This window comes from Phyllobates terribilis, unplaced genomic scaffold (assembly GCF_046119375.1).
Source record: "Phyllobates terribilis strain yellow unplaced genomic scaffold, ASM4611937v1 Scaffold_1__5_contigs__length_1240528914, whole genome shotgun sequence".
Classification (NCBI taxonomy): Eukaryota; Metazoa; Chordata; class Amphibia; order Anura; family Dendrobatidae; genus Phyllobates; species Phyllobates terribilis.
The window spans coordinates 809898284-809919920 of record NW_027362761.1 but is presented as its reverse complement, the minus strand read 5'-3'; the positions used below and the strand labels follow the sequence as shown (position 1 = coordinate 809919920).

Genomic DNA, 21637 nt, shown 5'->3' with positions numbered 1-21637 from the left:
TACATTTTTTCTAAGACCTATTGTTCCACAGAATAAAAAGTATAATTAGCAAGAATATGACTATACTTAAGTGTTTAACTGAAACATCTCCCATGACACATGTGAAAATAGCCTAAAGCTTACTTTGCAATTCAATAATTGCCTTGAAAAAAAGCAAGTAATATTGCTTCTTGGAAACAGCAAAACAAGTGCTGGAAATTCCAGCATTGCAGCTCAACCACACAAAAGCTGCCTTTGAAATCCCAGCCCATCTTGCTCTGAAGCCGTAGAATGCAGCTATATAGATGACCTTTACAACTGGCATTGCCTTACATTCCCAAGGTCTTCTGCATGTCAGCCACTGATTGATATCCAAGACTGAAAAGAATATATATATATATATATAGATATACATATATCTATATATATATATATATACAGTACAGACCAAAAGTTTGGACACACCTTCTCATTTAAAGATTTTTCTGTATTTTCATGACTTTGAAAATTGTACATTCACACTGAAGGCATCAGAACTATGAATTAACACATGTGGATGTAACGGGTCTGGGAGGCGGAACCTCTGAGCTACTATACAAGGGGGCGGTCCTTGTAAGGGAGCGGGTGGCAATCAGGGATGACGGGCAGGCAGTCACAGCAGGTGACCGGGACAGTCTCTGAGTGGACGGGCTGGAGGTCACGGCAAGTGACCGGGGCAGTCTCTGGAAGAACGGGCAGGAGGTCACGGCAAGTGACCGGGGCAGTCTCTGGAAGAACGGGCAGGGAGTTACGGCAAGTGACCGGGGCAGTCTCTGGATGAACGGGCAGGGAGTTACGGCAAGTGACCGGGGCAGTCTCTGGGTAAAGGGTAGGTACGACCTGTGATGGCAGAGCCTACGGGTAGGCTAGCAGGCAGATGGTAGATGTGTGCTCCCAGGTGAGCAAGCGAGAGTCTCTGGAATGGTAGGTGGTCACAGCACGTGACGGCGAACCCTCCAGGTAGGCTAGCAGGGAGGTAACAGGTGGGCGCTCCCAGGTGAGCGGGCAGGAGTCTCTGGAAAGGCAGATGGTCACAGCACGTGACGGCGGAGCCTCCAGGTAGGCTAGCAGGCAGGTAACAGGTGTGCGCTCCCAGGTGAGCGGGCAGGAGTCTCTGAAAAGGCAGATGGTCACAGCACGTGACGGCGGAGCCTCCAGGTAAGCTAGCAGGCAGGTAACAGGTGTGCGCTCCCAGGTGAGCGGGCAAGCTGGTCCATAGACAGACTGACAGGAGTTGGAAGGCAGACCGTCGGACCTCAGGCTAGCAGGCAGGTGACTGGATATCAGGCAGGACAAAGGCAGCAAGCTGGCAGGAATCTGGCAGGTAACTGGCAACGGGACCTGAGGGCTGAAGCACAGGTGAGACACAGGTGCAAACAACATTGCTCGGGCACCTCCATTTTGGAGGAGGTGCCCTTTATATGGGAGGTCCTCCGGCAATTGGCCGGGGACTCCTTAGGACGGCGCGCGCGGTCCCTTTAAGAGAGGGGGAGCGCGCGCGCCCTAAGCACACTGCCGGGGAAGGAGCGCGCGCCGGAAGCAGCGGGGAGAGCAGCGCTGGAGGACGCCGCGCCAGGAGCGGGGAGGTGAGAGGGACGGCGTCTCTGCCTAGAACGGGGCAGAGACGCCGATGCTACAGTACCCCCCCCTTTAGGCCCCCTCTTTTTTAGGCCAGAAAGAAATTTTTCAAGGAGAAGCGGGGCGTTGATGTTCTCCCTGGGTTCCCAAGTTCTCTCCTCAGGACCAAACCCCTTCCAATCTACCAGAAAAAAGGTTTTTCCTCTTACCCTCTTGGAGGCCAGAATACTCTCTACCTCAAAGATGTCATCAGCGGAAACCGGAGCAGGAGGGGCACCTGGATTTTTGGAAAAAGAGTTAAAGACAACGGGTTTGAGGAGAGATACGTGGAAGGAGTTGGGGATCCGTAGGGTGGCCGGGAGTTTTAATTTGTAGGCCACAGGGTTAATTTGCCTGAGGACTTCGAAGGGGCCGATGAATCGAGGACCCAACTTGTAGGAGGGTATTTTGAGCCGCACATGTTTGGATGAGAGCCAAACCTTGTCTCCCGGACGGAATTGGGGCGGATCCAGACGTCTCTTATCAGCATATCTCTTCATCCGCTCAGAGGAGAGAAGAAGAGCGGACCTGGTGCTCTCCCAAATAGTAGAAAATTCGCTGACAAGAGACTCCGCAGCAGGGTTGTCCACAGAAACGGAGACAGGAAGTGGAATCCGGGGATGTTGGCCACCAAGTATAAAGAACGGGGATTTGGAAGAGGACTCGCTCTCATGGTTGTTATAAGAGAACTCGGCCCACGGTAGAAGATCCACCCAGTCCGAGTGGTGAGCATCCACGAAGTGCCGGAGGTAGCTGGACAAGATCTGATTGATCCGCTCCACTTGACCATTGGACTGAGGGTGGTAAGCGGAGGAGAAATCCAGGGTAAGGTCCAGCAGCTTACAAGTGGCTCTCCAGAAACGAGAGGTGAACTGAACCCCACGATCCGACACGATGTGGAGGGGCAGACCATGGAGACGGAAGATGTGGCGGATAAAGTCTTTAGCCAACTCGGGTGCAGACGGAAGACCAGGCAGGGGAATGAAGTGGGCCATCTTAGAAAAACGGTCAGCGACAACCCAAATGACGGTACAACCGGCAGAAACTGGAAGGTCGGTGATAAAGTCCATAGCGATGTGTTGCCAAGGAGCAGCAGGTACGGGAAGGGGCAGGAGATGGCCGGCAGGTAGATGTCGGGGAACTTTGTTACGAGCACAGGATGAACAGGCCGCGACGAAGTCTACCACGTCCTTACGTAGGGTAGGCCACCAGTAATGCCGGGCAATAAGTTGAAAGGTCTTTTTTTGGCCAGCATGGCCAGCTAGTTTAGAAGAATGTCCCCAGCGAAGAACCCTCTCCCGATCTGGCACAGCTATGAACGTCTTACCGGGTGGAAGACGAGTTAGATCCAAGGGAGCCACATTCATCACCTTGGAGGAGTCGATGATGTGCGTAGGTTCCTCCTCTTGATCGGAGGACAGGAAAGACCGAGACAAGGCATCAGCTTTGACGTTCTTGTCCGCCGGACGGAAATGAAGAGTGAAGTCGAAGCGGGCAAAAAACAATGACCACTGGGCCTGGCGAGGATTGAGCCTCTGGGCATTTTGGAGATATGCCAGGTTTTTGTGATCCGTGTAGATAATTACCGGGTAGAGAGCCCCTTCAAGCAGATAGCGCCACTCTCCTAGTGCCAATTTGATGGCTAGCAATTCCTGGTCTCCAATGGAGTAGTTGCGCTCCGACGAGGAGAAGATTTTGGAGAAGAAGCCGCACGTTACCATTCTCCCGGTAGAAGACTTCTGGGTGAGCACCGCTCCGGCTCCGGAGGAGGAAGCATCAACCTCCAGGTAGAATTGTTTATTACAGTCCGGACGGTGCAGGACGGGAGCAGAGGCGAAGGCTTTCTTTAGGGAAAGGAAGGCCTCCTCGGCTTCAGGCGACCATATCCTGGGGTTAGCCCCCTTACGGGTAAGTGCAGATATGGGAGCAGTCCGAGACGAGAAGTGTGGGATGAAAAGACGATAATAATTAGCGAAGCCCAGGAATCGCTGTATCGCCTTCAAACCTTCAGGACGAGGCCATTTTAGAACGGAAGAGAGCTTCTCGGGATCCATTTGCAGACCTGTTTGGGAGATGACATAGCCCAAGAACGGAAGGGAGGTCTGATCGAAGAGGCACTTCTCGTATTTGGCGTAAAGGTGGTTCTGCCGAAGCCTAAGCAGGACCTGACGAACATCCCTCCGGTGTGTGGGGAGATCCGGAGAGAAGACCAAGATATCGTCCAGGTATACCACTACGCAGGAGTACAGGAGGTCACGGAAGATGTCATTGACTAGTTCCTGAAAGACCGCGGGAGCATTACAGAGACCGAAGGGCATCACAAGGTACTCGTAGTGACCGTCCCGGGTATTGAATGCCGTCTTCCACTCGTCTCCTTGACGGATACGGACCAGATTATACGCTCCTCGAAGATCCTGCTTGGAGAAGATCCTGGCACCCTTGAGTCGGTCAAACAATTCGGAGATGAGTGGCAGGGGATATTTGTTTTTTACCGTAATGAGATTGAGTCCTCTGTAGTCAATACAGGGACGTAGCGAGCCGTCTTTCTTTTTGACAAAGAAGAATCCGGCTCCAGCCGGGGAGGTAGATTTTCGGATAAATCCCCTAGCCAGATTCTCTTCAATGTACTCAGACATGGCTCGGGTCTCGGCTGCAGATAACGGGTAGATACGCCCACGGGGAGGAGTGGTGCCAGGTACCAGGTCGATCGGGCAATCGTATGGCCTATGGGGCGGCAACGTCTCAGCTTCCTTCTTACCGAAGACGTCCGCATAGGGCCAGTAGGGAGCCGGGAGACCAGGTAAATTAGCTGGAGTAGGCTGAGGGCGAAGTGGACGGACCGGAACCAGGCAGGTCCTATGGCAGTCAGGACCCCATCGGAGTACTTCACCGGACCGCCAGTTCAATACGGGTTCATGTGTCTGGAGCAAAGGTAGACCTAGCAACAAGGAGTGAGAAAGTCCGGACAGCACATGGAATGAGATCTCCTCAGAGTGCAGCATTCCCACCTGTAGGGTTATAGGTTCGGTGACGAGCAGGATGGTCTCCGAGAGAAGTCTTCCATCCACGGAAGCAACTGACAATGGCTCCGCCAGGGACTTGGTGGGAATATGGTATCTCTCTACCAGAGACTGGGCGATGAGGTTTCCAGCAGCTCCAGAATCCAGATGGGCGAGTTCGAAGAGACGGTTTTCTCCCCAAGCAATAGAGACCGGTAAGGTCAGAGACGGAGAGGACTTACTTTTGTCTAGGACGACCTCTCCGAGTGGTCCTAGACACTGGCGTTTCCCGGCTTTTCTGGGCAGGAACGGATGAAGTGCTTCTTACTGCCACAATAGAAACAGCTTCCCTCGGCTCGGCGAGATTCTTGGCGAGAACCGACCATCTTGGTCTGGTCGACCTGCATAGGCTCAGGAGAGACGGAGGGAGTGACGGGTTGCTGAAAAGTAGGAGCTAGGCGTGGAAACCTCCTCTCACGGGTGACCTCTTTGGCACGCTCCTGGAACCGCAGGTCAATCCGGGTGGCAAGAGCTATCAGGTCATCGAGGGTGGTAGGAATGTCCCGACCGGCAAGTTCATCTTTAATACGGCCGGACAGACCCTCCCAGAAGACTGAAACCAGAGCGTCATTATCCCAGGCCAGCTCCGAGGCAAGGGTACGGAACCGTATGGCATATTGGCCCACGGTGAGGCTTCCCTGACGGAGGCGTAGCAGTGACGATGCGGATGAGGTCTTCCGTCCGGGTTCGTCGAAGACTTTCCGGAAGGCCGTGAGAAAGGCAGGCAAGTTGGACACCAGGGGGTCTCCTCTCTCCCATAGAGGATTTAGCCAGGCCAGAGCCTCTCCGGTGAGATGGGACATGATGAAGGCAATTTTGGCCCGGTCGGAGTTAAACTGGTGGGACAGGAGTTCAAAGTGCAGGGTGCACTGATTTATGAAGCCCCGAGCCTGAGCGGAGTCGCCTCCGAAGCGAGGAGGTGCAGAAAGCCGGGGTCCGGGGTAGGATACCATAGTGTTGGTGGACAGCGGAGCTGTCGGATTGCGAATCATGGCGCTGGCGGAGGTTGCTGGCGGAGCAGTCAGAGTGTCCAGGCGAGAATTGACATTCCGCAGGTGACCCAGGATGGACTCCTGTTGGGACCTCTGGCGGGACAGTTCATGACACAGGTCCGAGAGCGAGGGAGCTTGGGTGCCACCGGGTTCCATGGCCCGAGCAAACTGTAAAGGGTCTGGGAGGCGGAACCTCTGAGCTACTATACAAGGGGGCGGTCCTTGTAAGGGAGCGGGTGGCAATCAGGGATGACGGGCAGGCAGTCACAGCAGGTGACCGGGACAGTCTCTGAGTGGACGGGCTGGAGGTCACGACAAGTGACCGGGGCAGTCTCTGGAAGAACGGGCAGGAGGTCACGGCAAGTGACCGGGGCAGTCTCTGGAAGAACGGGCAGGGAGTTACGGCAAGTGACCGGGGCAGTCTCTGGATGAACGGGCAGGGAGTTACGGCAAGTGACCGGGGCAGTCTCTGGGTAAAGGGTAGGTACGACCTGTGATGGCAGAGCCTCCGGGTAGGCTAGCAGGCAGATGGTAGATGTGTGCTCCCAGGTGAGCAAGTGAGAGTCTCTGGAATGGTAGGTGGTCACAGCACGTGACGGCGAAGCCTCCAGGTAGGCTAGCAGGCAGGTAACAGGTGGGCGCTCCCAGGTGAGCGGGCAGGAGTCTCTGGAAAGGCAGATGGTCACAGCACGTGACGGCGGAGCCTCCAGGTAGGCTAGCAGGCAGGTAACAGGTGTGCGCTCCCAGGTGAGCGGGCAGGAGTCTCTGAAAAGGCAGATGGTCACAGCACGTGACGGCGGAGCCTCCAGGTAAGCTAGCAGGCAGGTAACAGGTGTGCGCTCCCAGGTGAGCGGGCAAGCTGGTCCATAGACAGACTGACAGGAGTTGGAAGGCAGACCGTCGGACCTCAGGCTAGCAGGCAGGTGACTGGATATCAGGCAGGACAAAGGCAGCAAGCTGGCAGGAATCTGGCAGGTAACTGGCAGGTAACTGGCAATGGGACCTGAGGGCTGAAGCACAGGTGAGACACAGGTGCAAACAACATTGCTCGGGCACCTCCATTTTGGAGGAGGTGCCCTTTATATGGGAGGTCCTCCGGCAATTGGCCGGGGACTCCTTAGGACGGCGCGCGCGGTCCCTTTAAGAGAGGGGGAGCACGCGCGCGCGCGCCCTAAGCACACTGCCGGGGAAGGAGCGCGCGCCGGAAGCAGCGGGGAGAGCAGCGCTGGAGGACGCCGCGCCAGGAGCGGGGAGGTGAGAGGGACGGCGTCTCTGCCTAGAACGGGGCAGAGACGCCGATGCTACAGTGGAATTATATACTTAACAGAAAAGTGTGAAACAACTGAAAATATGTCTTATATTCTAGGTTCTTCAAAGTAGCCACCTTTTGCTTTGATGACTGCTTTGCACACTCTTGGCATTCTCTTGATGCGCTTCAAGGGGTAGTCACCGGAAATGGTTTTCACTTCACAGGTGTGCCCTGTCAGGTTTAGTAAATGGGATTTCTTGCCTTATAAATGGGGTTGCGACCATCAGTTGTGTTGTGCAGAAGTCAGGTGGATACACAGCTTACTGAATAGACTGTTAGAATTTGTATTATGGCAAGAAAAAAGCAGCTAAGTAAAGAAAAACGAGTGGCCATCATTACTTTAAGAAATGAAGGTCAGTAACGACGAAAAATTGGGCAAACTTTGAAAGTGTCCCCAAGTGCAGTTGCAAAAACCATCAAGCGCTACAAAGAAACAGCCTCACATGAGGACCGCCCCAGGAAAGGAAGACCAAGAGTCACCTCTGCTTCTGAGGATAAGTTTATCCGAGTTACCAGCCTCAGAATTTGCAGGTTAACAGCAGCTCAGATTAGAGGCCAGGTCAATGCCACACAGAGTTCTAGCAGCAGACACATCTCTACAACAATTGTTAAGAGGAGACTTTGTGCAGCAGGCCTTCATGGTAAAATAGCTGCTAGGAAACCACTGCTAAGGACAGGCAACAAGCAGAAGAGACTTGTTTGGGCTAAAGAACACAAGGAATGGACATTAGACCAGTGGAAATCTGTGCTTTGGTCTGATGAGTCCAAATTTGAGATCTTTGGTTCCAACCACCGTGTCTTTGTGCGACGCAGAGATGGTGAACGGATGGACTCTACATGCCTGGTTCCCACCATGAAGCATGGAGGACGAGGTGTGATGGTGTGGGGGTGCTTTGCTGGTGACACTGTTGGGGATTTATTCAAAATTGAAGGCATACTGAACGAGCATGGCTACCACGACATCTTGCAGCAGCATGCTATTCCATCCGGTTTGCGTTTAGTTGGACCATCATTTATTTTTCAACAGGACAATGATCCCAAACACACCTTCAGGCTGTGTAAGGGATATTTGACCAAGAAGGAGAGTGATGGGGTGCTACGCCAGATGACCTGGCCTTCACAGTCACCAGACCTGAACCCAATCGAGATGGTTTGGGGTGAGCTGGACCACAGAGTGAAGGCAAAAGGGCCAACAAGTGCTAAGCATCTCTGGGAACTCCTTCAAGATTGTTGGAAGACCATTTCCGGTGACTACCCCTTGAAGCTCATCAAGAGTGTGCAAAGCAGTCATCAAAGCAAAAGGTGGCTACTTTGAAGAACCTAGAATATAAGACATATTTTCAGTTGTTTCACACTTTTTTGTTAAGTATATAATTCCACATGTGTTAATTCATAGTTTTGATGCCTTCAGTGTGAATGTACAATTTTCATAGTCATGAAAATACAGAAAAATCTTTAAATGAGAAGGTGTGTCCAAACTTTTGGTCTGGACTGTATATATATATATATACAGTTATATGAAAAAGTTTAGGCACCCCTATTAATCTTAAGCTTAATGTTTTATAAAAATTGGTGTTTTTGCAACAGCTATTTCAGTTTGATATATGTAATAACTGTTGGACACAGTAATGTTTCTGCCTTGAAATGAGGATTATTTTACTAACAGAAAATGTGCAATCTGCATTCAAACAAAATGTGACAGGTGCATAAATATGGGCACCCTTATCATTTTCTTGTTTTAAATACTCCTACCTACTTTTTACTGACTTACTAAAGCACTTTTTTTGGTTTTGTAAACTCATTGAGCTTTGAACTTCATAGCCAGGTGTATGCAGTCATGAGAAAAGCTACTTAAAGTGGCCACTTTTAAGTTGTTCTCCTGTTTGAATCTCCTCTGAAGATTGGCATCATGGGCTCCTCAAAACAACTGTCAAATGATCTGAAAACAAAAATTATTCAACATAGTTGTTCAGGGGAAGGATACAAAAAGCTGTCTCAGAGATTTAACCTGTCAGTTTCCACTGTGAGGAACATAGTAAGGAAATGGAAGAACACAGGGACAGTTCTTGTTAAGGCCAGAAGTGGCAGGCCAAGAAAAACATCAGAAAGGCAGAGAAGAAGAATGGTGAGATCAGTCAAGGACAATCCTCAGACCACCTCCAGAGAGCTGCAGCATCAACTTGCTGCAGATGGTGTCACTGTGCATCGGTCAACTATACAATGCACTTTGCACAAGGAGAAGCTGTATGGGAGAGTGATGCGAAAGAAGCTGTTTCTGCAAGCACGCCACAAACAGAGTCGGCTGAGGTATGCAAAAGCACATTTGGAGAAGCCAATTTCTTTTTGGAAGAAGGTCCTGTGGACTGATGAAACCAAGATTGAGTTGTTTGGTCATACAAAAAGACGTTATGCATGGCGGCAAAAAAACAGCATTCCAAGAAAAACACTTGCTACCCACAGTAAAATTTGGTGGAGGTTCCATCATGCTTTGGGGCTGTGTGGCCAATGCCGGCACCGGGAATCTTGTTAAAGTTGAGGGACGCATGGATTCCCCTCAGTATCAGCAGATTCTTGACAATAATGTTCAAGAATCAGTGACAAAGTTGAAGTTACGCAGGGGATGGATCTTTCAGCAAGACAATGATCCAAAACACCGCTCCAAATCTACTCAGGCATTCATGCAGAGGAACAATTGCAATGTTCTGGAATGGCCATCCCAGTCCCCAGACCTGAATATCATTGAACATCTGTGGGATCATTTGAAGAGGGCTGTCCATGCTCGGCGACCATCAAACTTAACTGAACTGGAATTGTTTTGTAAAGAGGAATGGTCAAAAATACCTTCATCTAGGATCCAGGAAATCATTAAAAGCTACAGGAAGCGACTAGAGGCTGTTATTTTTGCAAAAGGAGGATCTACTAAATATTAATGTCACTTTTCTGGTGAGGTGCCCATACTTATGCACCTGTCAAATTTTGTTTGAATGCAGATTGCACATTTTCTGTTAGTACAATAAACCTCATTTCAAGGCAGAAACATTACTGTGTCCAACAGTTATTACATATATAAAACTGAAATAGCTGTTGCAAAAACACCAATTTTTATAAAACATTAAGCTTAAGATTAATAGGGGTGCCCAAACTTTTTCATATAACTGTATATATATATATATATTGTGTATGGTCATTGGAATTTGGTTTTTGACATGATCATAAATGGGGATTCTTTACTGTAAGAGGAGTGATACTTGATAAGTTTAACATGGAGCAAGATTTTTATTTCTTAAAAAATATAACATTACAAATTTTGAAAATATGTTGTTGATCCAGAGATTTTTTTTAAATGACATAATTGGAGTAGGGAGGGATTTTTTTCTCTAATATGGACAATTTGCATCCCCCTCATAGGGCTTGTTTTGCCTCCTTCTGAATCATTATTGTAGGAGTATTTGGTGGACTTGTGAGATCTGTGCCTTTTATTAGTAATATCACTTACATAGTTATGTTGTTGTTAAGAAGTGATTGGTCACTGATTTCAATTTCCTGACTTCAACTTGATTAATTAATGAAGATAAAACTCCAAAAGTTTTCATCTTGAGAGCAAATATGGCCTTATATACACAAGTAGTCAAAAAAAAATGGAGCTCTTAACTACGGGAGAAAAACAGGTCATGACTTCCACTTATCTGGGAAAAGAATGCCAGAGGGAATCTTCTTGATTGCTAAAGCAGACGCGTCTATTTGCCATAATACAGCCTACATTTTATTCAGAATCTTAGATTCAGAATTTAATAAATCAGTTTACTGGAACCAAACCCTTGAAAACTTTTAAGCCGATACCAACTTTGGATGTATGTCCAATTTTGACTCTCTGTCTTTGGTGCAGGCTCATGAACTGAGCCAGTATTTTTTACTGGTATGTAATGGCAGTATTATTCAGCCATCATTTGACTCTAACACCCGTGAGTGGTGAAGAGCTCTGCCAGGGGTTGTTAAACTGTTAAACGCAATTGTCAATTAGGAGCATGCGCTGTTCTAACAACCCATTGGTGCCAATCGGTTGCCATGATGGAGGTCTGGTGAAAACCTCTATGCCTGTCATGACTGTACTATTATGAAAGCCTGCCCATTCATAGAAGACCATGATTTTTGCTATACACAACAATACTATTCTACTGCTATATATGGTACCTGTGATCTTCAGATTGTAGGTTAAAGTCTCCTAAAGGGACATCAAAATACAATAAAACGTTAAAAAAATGTTTATAAAAATATATAAAAGTTAGGTTCACTGCACCTTTTCCCTATTGAAAATAAAGAAATAAAAAAATACACATATGTGATATCTCCACCTTCCTAAAAGTCCGATCTATCAAATTATAAAATTATTTATATTGAGGTTTTTTGGCTGCAGCAACAAAAAAAGTGCAACAAGAAGAGACCAAAACATGATATCTATTCCAAAATAGTATCAATAAAAACATCAGCTCAGGGTGCAAAAAGGAAGCCCTCACAGAGTCCTATCGACCGAAAATGTAAAACAATAAGGGTCTCAGAAAATGGCAACACAAGCAAAATATTTTGTTCTTCCAAATTTGCACACTTTTTTATATCACTTAACAAACAGCAAAATAATGCATGTTTGGTATCATCGCAATTGTACTGACCTGGAGAATCATATTGTTAGGTCATTTTTACAAGATATAATGAACACTTTAAAAACCCAAAAAACAAGAATTGCGCTTTTTTTGCAATTTTGCGGCATTTCAATTTTTTGTTCCTGCTGTAAAGTACATGAAATGATAAAATGGATGGGGTCATTCAAAAGTACACCTTGTCCTGCAAAAAACACACCCTTATACATTTATGTGGATGGGAAAATAAAAAAGTTATGGCTCTTCGAAGAATGGGAAGAAAAAACAAAAGTGCTAAAATCATCTGGTCTAGAAGGGGTTGACTTTTATTTATCCACACAATCAACAATGTTAAAACTGACATTTAGTTCTGATATTTTTTACAAACAACTCTGAACACATATTCTACAGTTGCATACATTTTCCACTCTAAAAAATGTCTACTAGTTGTTTATATTTTTGTTGGAAAGTGAAGGCTACTACTAATACAGTTAATAAAATGGTATGCCAATGAATAATGTCCAGGGAAATGGCAGAATACTTTTCAGCACAAGTCCAATCCATGGAAATTTATGGATAAACTAAGATCATTTTCCAACATATACAAGTGCACTGAATGCATAGAGTGATTATAGCTTGGTTGGAAGTGGTGTCTTACATGACAATAGTAACAAATAACTCACTATGCTGTCAGTAAAATCTCTCCTCTGTCCCTCACTATACAGCTGTCAGCTCGATCTCTCCTCTCTCTTCAATTATACTGCTCCAACCTGGATCTCTCCTCTCTCTTTCTCAATATCCTAGTGTCTCAGCTCCATCTATCCCTTCTCTAATACAGCTCAGACAAGTTTAGCAGAAGGGAGGAGTTTCTGTTTAGGGCTGGCATCTGATTGGTCACTGCAGTAATGGCAGGAGTTCTACCATGTTTAGTCAAACTGTGTAGCAGCATAGGGGCTCTCTGAATGAAAAATAAATACAAGTACAGTTATATGAAAAAGTTTGGGCACCCCTATTAATCTTAAGCTTAATGTTTTATAAAAATTGGTGTTTTTGCAACAGCTAATTCAGTTTGATATATGTAATAACTGTTGGACACAGTAATGTTTCTGCCTTGAAGTGAGGTTTATTGTACTAACAGAAAATGTGCAATCTGCATTCAAACAAAATTTGACAGGTGCATAAGTATGGGCACCCTTATCATTTTCTTGTTTTAAATACTCCTACCTACTTTTTACTGACTTACTAAAGAACTTTTTTTGGTTTTGTAACCTCATTGAGCTTTGAACTTCATAGCCAGGTGTATGCAATCATGAGAAAAGCTACTTAAAGTGGCCACTTGCAAGTTGTTCTCCTGTTTGAATCTCCTCTGAAGAGTGGCATCATGGGCTCCTCAAAACAACTGTCAAATGATCTGAAAACAAAGATTATTCAACATAGTTGTTCAGGGGAAGGATACAAAAAGCTGGCTCAGAGATTTAACCTGTCAGTTTCCACTGTGAGGAACATAGTAAGGAAATGGAAGAACACAGGGTCAGTTCTTGTTAAGGCCAGAAGTGGCAGGCCAAGAAAAACATCAGAAAGGCAGAGAAGAGGATTGGTGAGATCAGTCAAGGACAATCCTCAGACCTCCTCCAGAGAGCTGCAGCATCAACTTGCTGCAGATGGTGTCACTGTGCATTGGTCAACTATACAACGCACTTTGCACAAGGAGAAGCTGTATGGGAGAGTGATGCGAAAGAAGCCGTTTCTGCAAGCACGCCACAAACAGAGTCGGCTGAGGTATGCAAAAGCACATTTGGAGAAGCCAATTTCTTTTTGGAAGAAGGTCCTGTGGACTGATGAAACCTAGATTGAGTTGTTTGGTCATACAAAAAGGCGTTATGCATGGCGGCAAAAAAACACAGCATTCCAAGAAAAACACTTGCTACCCACAGTAAAATTTGGTGGAGGTTCCATCATGCTTTGGGGCTGTGTGGCCAATGCCGGCACCGGGGATCTTGTTAAAGTTGAAGGACGCATGGATTCCACTCAGTATCAGCAGATTCTTGACAATAATGTTCAAGAATCAGTGATAAAGTTGAAGTTACGCAGGGGATGGATCTTTCAGCAAGACAATGATCCAAAACACCGCTCCAAATCTACTCAGGCATTCATGCAGAGGAACAATTACAATGTTCTGGAATAGCCATCCCAGTCCCCAGACCTGAATATCATTGAACATCTGTGGGATCATTTGAAGAGGGCTGTCCATGCTCGGCGACCATCAAACTTAACTGAACTGGAATTGTTTTGTAAAGAGGAATGGTCAAAAATACCTTCATCCAGGATCCAGGAACTCATTAAAAGCTACAGGAAGCGACTAGAGGCTGTTATTTTTGCAAAAGGAGGATCTACTAAATATTAATGTAACTTTTCTGGTGAGGTGCCCATACTTATGCACCTGTCAAATTTTGTTTGAATGCAGATTGCACATTTTCTGTTAGTACAATAAACCTCATTTCAAGGCAGAAACATTACTGTGTCCAACAGTTATTACATAAATCAAACTGAAATAGCTGTTGCAAAAACACCAATTTTTATAAAACAATAAGCTTAAGATTAATAGGGGTGCCCAAACTTTTTCATATAACTGTATATGCTGCTCCAAAACCTTTCAAGATATAATAAGTTGCACCAAAGCTACAAGCCTATAGATATATTTTGATATTCTGATGAAATGACTAGTACACTTTAATAATATGAGAACTAATGCGTTCCAACCAATATTTTAATTATGATTTTGTTTCCCATCACCATCCGCCCAGGAATTCTCCCATAAAAGTTCCTAACATTGCCAACTTTGTGGCAACTTAGTTTATTCCCCACCTATTTTGTAGCTTGGTTAAATAGAAGTATACATAGTTAATAAGTTTATGCTATGTGAGGAATTTGTAATACTAGACTTATACCAATAATGATAATTAATCAGTAATAATCCTAAATTAGCCAAAGTTCCCCATAACACAACCTACAAATGGTAGACCAGAGGTTGAGCCCAATGGAAGTAAGTACACAAGTTATATGACACCTTTTGTCGGACTGTGTATATAATATCTCTTTAGCTGGTTCTATTCTAGGGTTTCATTTACTCACCAAAGGTTTCATTTCATCTTCATCTTTGAAATAATAGAGCTGGTCTCCCTTGAGTACAAACCAGCGCGTGTGCCAGGTTTTGACAAAACCTCCTTGCTTCCGCAGCCATCCACACTTAATTGTGTTCTGCCGTCCTTGGCCAGTTTGGGGGCTCTCCGCAGAGACATTGTAGTCATCCATAATCAGACTGATAGACTTTTCTGTTAAAGTAACAAGAGAAGAGCGAAATAAAATATATGAAATCATCTTTGTTCCATAGGAAAGAGAAAAAAATTGTTTCCTCAGTAGAGACAGAACAGTAAAACAAATAGTCCCTGACAACAAAAGTTGCACTGCAAGGGTTCTTACTGTATTCTTCAAACTTATCTCCATGCCTGTGGCAGTCAGCGGGGAGCTAACCTACTTTTTAAAGTGTGGTTCAGCTGTAAAAGGGAAACAAAGGAAAGGAGCAAATCATGGATGTCAGGTAGTATGGATCACAGCCAACCTTTCCCTGCAGTTCTAGAAGAAAATACAGTGCACACGGTCACGTTATATGTTATTCCTACTATCTCAGTCTTTTGCACCGTAGCATATGTTTGAAAAACTAACAATTTGATCAACCCATCTAGTTCCATAGTGACCTCATGTACGTGGATCCTTTCACTATGAAAAGGTCTTGACCAAACCAAGTAATAAAGAACATTGATTTAGATTTAGATATTGACTAAATCCTCCAAACATATTCAAATACTATCGGGCACATAATAAGGTGACTTGAAAAAGGACTTCTCATATTTAGTAGCCATGTCTGACGTCTTCTCTTTACTCAACAACAAGCCAACAGCCATAGTAACAAACACCAACCTGCCATGTATGGCTTCTTCAGTCTTATATGATGCAATGTTTTTTTGTGACGTGCCCTTTTCTTCATGCATGTCATGTGAAGATACCACCCAAAATGCTGTGTCACATGAGACTGGGTGAAGAGAGACACGATGGACCAGTTTGTTACTATGGCTGTTTGTTCGGTGCTCAGTAAAGAGAGGACATTATCCCAACATGGCTGCTAAATGTGACTCTTTTTTTCAAGTCTGCAAAATCTATAGCAGCTTACCCCTTCCCCCCCACATTATATTTGTATCTTCGGTGGCAGAGGAATTGTCAGCCCAAACTAGGAATCAGTAACTAAGTGCTACTAAATATTGGTAATGCACAATTGTACGCAGTGATGTTTTACAGTATAAAATAATAAAGATATTTAAGTAGTGGGAAAAATTATTATACACATTGAAAAAGAACACTGTAGAATAGACATGGCAAAGTGCGGCCCTTGGGTCTCAATCGGCCCTTTAGATGCTCCTTTCCAGCCTGTGGACAGGAAAAAACAAAGGGCTGGAAACAGTGGCATACGGCACCAAACTATTTATCTTCCCTCTCGGTGTAACAATCTCACAGGTATTTGCATCATCAGGATGCAGATACTGGTGAACACAATGGTGGAACAGGGAGGTGTTGGCTTCCTGCTGCACCTTTCATCTATGCAATGGAGTCTCAGGGGAGTAGGCACAATGACATCACTAAGTCGCGCCTGCTGTGTGGAGCCTCAGTCCATTCGCTGCACAGACCATCTGGGGGAGCAGGGTTATGTCAGTATTTTTTTTAATTATCAATTAATATTTGTTGTAAACTATAGGGTTATTATACCATATGTAGGTAGGAGTGGAGGGGGCTTTTGAGACATCATTCTGTGGGTGGGTGATTAAAGATTAATTTTCCTTGCACTGCGAATATAGGGGATATGTTTGCTACATACAGTGTGTACATCAATGACATGTATTTGAGAAAATTCTGTTTTTCTCAGTAGCGATAGGTCTAACCTAACTGTAAAAAAAACATAATAAAATCAAATAATAGTAATGATAGGACTTGCTGGACTACTTAGCCTTTTTCTGTTGTAAATCTCCTATGTCTCTCTCTGTACGAAGGGTTGCTTTATAGTTCAAGAAGAATGGGTTGATATCTTACACCTGTGTTCTGAATTTGATTCAAGTATTAAAAATGTTTTATTATTTGTCAGGTTTACTGTACCGCTGAGCTACTTACAAGTAAATATCATCTGTGAACTTCTGTCAACTTAATATTTTCTCATTTTTATGACTAAAGAAAATTATGCTGGAGCCAACCTGAATAATAGGAGCAATTCTAAATTGTAATTTAACTGAGGAAATCTGAATGGTGTGACTCAGTAATGAGGGGACTACGAGCTTACCGATATGAGTACTTAATATCAGGAAACCTAGGAAGCAAATGAAAAATATTAGGTATTCAGGTTGAAATCCATTTTACGATTCCCAAGTTATTTATTCTGAGATATAAATAAGTGTCTGCTAATGGATAGACGTGCTATGTGATTGTCAGCTTATCACTTACTGATGATTTTTGCATCAGATCTCAGGGGATAAAGGTAGGGAGCAGCTGGAAAGTCATGTACCCCAAGTGCTAGGTGTTAGCAGAGGGGGACGCCAGTGAGAAATTCACCACAAAGTCCTTTTTCAACCTTTGCCTTATATGTTCTTCATGACAACATCATTTTAAAAGCTGTCGTTGTTGTGTTAGGACCTCGTATCCTTAACAACCATGCTGCCAGACAAGATTAGGAAGACCAGTTCAATGTTGGATTTAGACCGTGCTGACAGCAGAGGTTGAAAAATTCAGCTTAGCACCTGTCAAGTCCGTTATCTATCCAGTCGTTCGATGGATTCATTATGTGTTACTATTAGGGGTACAGTAAAATTAGCAATAATTGCAAGCAAATCTGCCTAGACTACGTAGATATGGCCACTTTATGTTTTCCCCAAAATGTGCTGGAACCAGCATTTTTGTTTAGTCCATTCTTAATCACTGACTGTATGGTGATCTGGTCACAACAAGCATGAATATTTAATATGTCATTGAAAGTGTACGCAAGTACCGTATATGATGAAGGATTAGTAGTAACCCAGCTGGCTTTTTACCTCTTTGTCATTAAATTTTAGCCATTTGGGATTAGCTTAATAGCTCAGCAAAACAGGGACACATTAAATACATAGTTCATCGTGATGATTGTTGGGAAACTCAAAAGTCATTAGTCACAATTCTACTGATGGAAGACAATAGAGGCTGGAGCTTTTTTGTTTGTATCAGTCAATTATTTGCTTGACACCTTATCAATATTGTCATTTCTGTCCATTTTCAGGAAGCACCAACCAGCAACAAATAGTAAGAATCAATTTACGGGAGCAGTGGGAGACCTGTGAAGATAACTTTCAGTTATTATTATTTTTTTTTTAACCTGAGTCATTTTAACAATACATTTGATTGGGTGCCAAACCCCTTACCACCAAATTAAATCTTAAATGGTACGTCACACTTATGTTGTGACTTTCATTCATAGCGGAATCCACTGCACTCTGACTGATAAATGGACGGATACCCCCAACCTCAGAAGTACCAGATCGACTATAATTGTGTTCATTGAGTTTTAATAAGATGTCCATGATTTTAAAGTGAGAAGTAGCAGTGCATGCAATTATTTTTGTTGTGAAATATGACAAGAAGAAGCTTCTGATATATAGCGGGTGAAATAAGTATTGGACATATCATCTATTTTCTAATTAAATATGTTTATAAAGGTGCTATTGACATAAAATTATCACAACATGTTGGGAACAACCCATCCAATCCACACAGGCAAAGAAATCAAACTATAGATGTCCATAAATTAAGTTATGTGCAATGATGAGAAATGGCACAGGGAAAAAGTATTGAACACGCTTACTGAAATTTATTTAACACTTTGTACAAAAGCCTTTGTTGGTGATGACAGCTTCAAGACGCTTCCTGCATGGAGAAACTAGTCACAGACATTGCTCAGGTGTGATTTTTGCCAATTCTGCCACACAAACACTTTTTAAATCCTGAAGGTTCCGTGGGCTCCTTCTATGAACTCTGAGCTTTCATTCCTAGCATAAGTTTTCTATCCAGTCAGGTGCTTGGCTGGGCCATTCTAGCAGCTTTACTTCCTTTCTCTGAAACCAATTGAGAGTTTCCTTGGTTGTGTGTTTGTGATCATTGTCTTGCTGAAATGTCCACCCTTGTTTCATCTTCATCATCCTGGTAGATCACAGCAGATTTTTATCAATAATGTCTCTGTACATTTGTCCATTCATTCTTCCTTCAATTATATGAAGTTTGCCAGTGCCGTATGCTGAAAAACAGCCCTACACCATGATGTTCCCACTTCCAAACTTAACTGTATGGTGTTTTTGGGGTGATATGCAGTGCCTTTTGGCCTCCAAACATGGTGTGTATTATGGCATCCAAAGAGTCCAATTTTGGTCTCATCTGACCAGACTATATTCTCCCAGTATTTTGCAGGCTTGTCTAAATGTTGTTGAGCAAACTGTAAACGCGCTTGAACATGCTTTTTGTTCAGCAATGGAATCTTACATATTGAGCATGTTTACAGGTCATAGAGGTTGAGTGTATTACTTATAGCTTTCTTTGAAACAATTGTACCTGCTGATTCCAGATCTTTCTGTAGCTCTCCACAGATGGTCCATGGCTCTTGGACAGCTCTTCTGATAATTCTTTTCACTCCTCTGTCTGAAATATTGTGGGGAGCACCTGACCATGGCCGGTTAATCGTGAAATGATGTTCTTTCCACTACCAAATTATGGTCTCAACAGTGCTCACTGAAGCCTTCAGTAGTTTAGAAATTCTTCTGTAACCAATGCCATCAGTATATTTTGCAACAATAAGGTTGTGAAGGTCTTGAGACAGCTCATTGGTTTTGCTCATCATGAGATGTTTCTTGTGTGGCACCCTGGTAATGAGACACCTTTTTATAGGCCATCAGTTGAACCAGCTGATATTATTTTTCATTAAGTGGCAGTATTGATTTCAGCTGACGTCATGACTTTCCATGCCTTTTTGCACCTCTGTTTCTTCATGTGTTCAATATGTTTTCCCTGTGTCATTTCTCATTATTACACATAACTTAATGTATGGACATCTATGGTTTGATTTCTTTGCCTTTGTGGATTGGATGGGTTGTTACCGACATTTGCTGAGAATTTCATGTCAATAGCACCTTTAGAAATATATTTACTTAGAAAATTGGTGACATGTTCAATACTTATTTTACCCGCTGTATAGAGAACAAAGCCTAAAATTGGGATTCATCAATTTGCAGATCCCTGTCGAATGTTTCTTGGCTTTAAGGGGTCACCACTGTGACCATTGATTGATTGTAGCGGTCATGTGCCATCCCTGCTACAAGAATTAGCTTAATAAGGAGACTAGTGAGGGACCAAAGCAGCACCATGAAGGAGCTGCATGGATCGGTTGGCGAGTATTGTTTTTTTTAATCTTATGCTAGGCTGGTTATTAAAATGGGGTGGAACTAGTTAGTTTTCCAATTCACATTTTACCTAAAGTAACGAATACAGAGGCATATTTAACATATGGACAGGTTATTCTGTCTGAATACAGTGCTCAGCTATTTCTGTCAGCCTCATATAGAGTGAATGGAGCAAAGAAGTGCACACTCGACCTTCACTCGATGCAGTTATGGTAAATTATCCCCCTTCCATAACTTTTAATCTTATGAAAATCCATTGGTTGGTATCACCTAAAAATCAAAATAGTAAATCGTGAAAGACAAACATCTTAAACATACATTGGGTCTGGTTGGTTTATGTGTTTATTTGACAGGATGTTAACAGTACTAATTCAAGTTATATATGCTGTTATAGTTTATTTCTAAAGTAAAATGTAAATGTTCCCATTATAAATTATATTAACTTATCGTTTGTGATAAAGGTGGAACCTGTGCTTGCAAAGGACCTGAGTAAATAGAGTAATGAAAATGATAAATGGTGTAATCTCTGTATGAAGTCTTGTGAAAAACAAAACATTTTTCTTTTCTGCGTGCAGTGTGATAGAATTTACTGTTCCACATGCTGCTTTAATAAAAACATCACAATACTGGTGGAGACGTGGGATGAGATAAGAAAATGGTCAAGGAACATATATTCTATCTTCAGTTTCCTAAATTTAAATTTTTAAGTGTTATTATATACTATTTATCTATCACAGCTGTACGCTAGAGTTCCTTACTAATAGTAATGACATGTTTTTTTCTTAAAGTCCAGTGTTCAGAACATTCCCATTATTCCACGCATTTCAAGACTTTTGGGTATTTGTATTAAATTAATAAAAGTCGTTTCTTTGCAAAATTAAATTCTGTGGTATAAAAGGAGATAATGTCATCACTTTTCTAGAGGATATTCTAATCAGCCAGTAAAGGTTTCTATATCTCAGCTAGTAGAAAGTAGAAAAATTAGCAATTAGTGATAATTGAATTTGACGAGATTTGAATTCAGCAAATCACACAAGTTTGGCATGGAAATTAGATCTGCATCAAAGTTGTTTGACACAAATTAAATATTCCTCATTATGCTCTGTAAAAATAGCTAATGCTCACTTCATTGGTCACCTATCCCATTGCCCCCGCAGCCCACCATTGGAACCTACGCGCTTCTTTTTTTTGCCTTCCCCCATTGCATGGATTCTCTTTGGCTTATCAACTAGGGCTTCCTAAGCTGAGTAAGCCTCTTACGTTACTGCGCACCGTGCCACCGCTGTGCGTGCCGTGATTTCACAGTGTTATGTGTTCCCTGTGGCCTTGTCAGTGCCTCGGGAGATGCATGTTGTGACTATATGACGCACTTCACTACTTCACAATGGGCATTGTTGTTAGAGGCCTACTTGGCAACAGAAGCTCCAGAGTGCTGCCGCTGAAGAGGATGTGAGTAACGGGAAAGGACGAAAAGAAGAGGCGCAAAGAATTA

The 21637-nt window shown here is 43.9% G+C and overlaps 1 protein-coding gene across 3 annotated transcripts in view; it reads right to left on the bottom strand.

Annotated features, from left to right (window-relative positions):
- ARHGAP24 (Rho GTPase activating protein 24) overlaps positions 1-21637 on the bottom strand; it is a 1313999-nt gene that overhangs the window by 595320 nt on the left and 697042 nt on the right. For all 3 annotated transcript variants that reach the window (XM_073637122.1, XM_073637123.1, XM_073637121.1), the window contains exon 2: positions 14762-14961. In XM_073637122.1, the coding sequence (XP_073493223.1) occupies positions 14762-14961 (200 nt within the window). The remainder of the gene's footprint in view (positions 1-14761; positions 14962-21637) is intronic.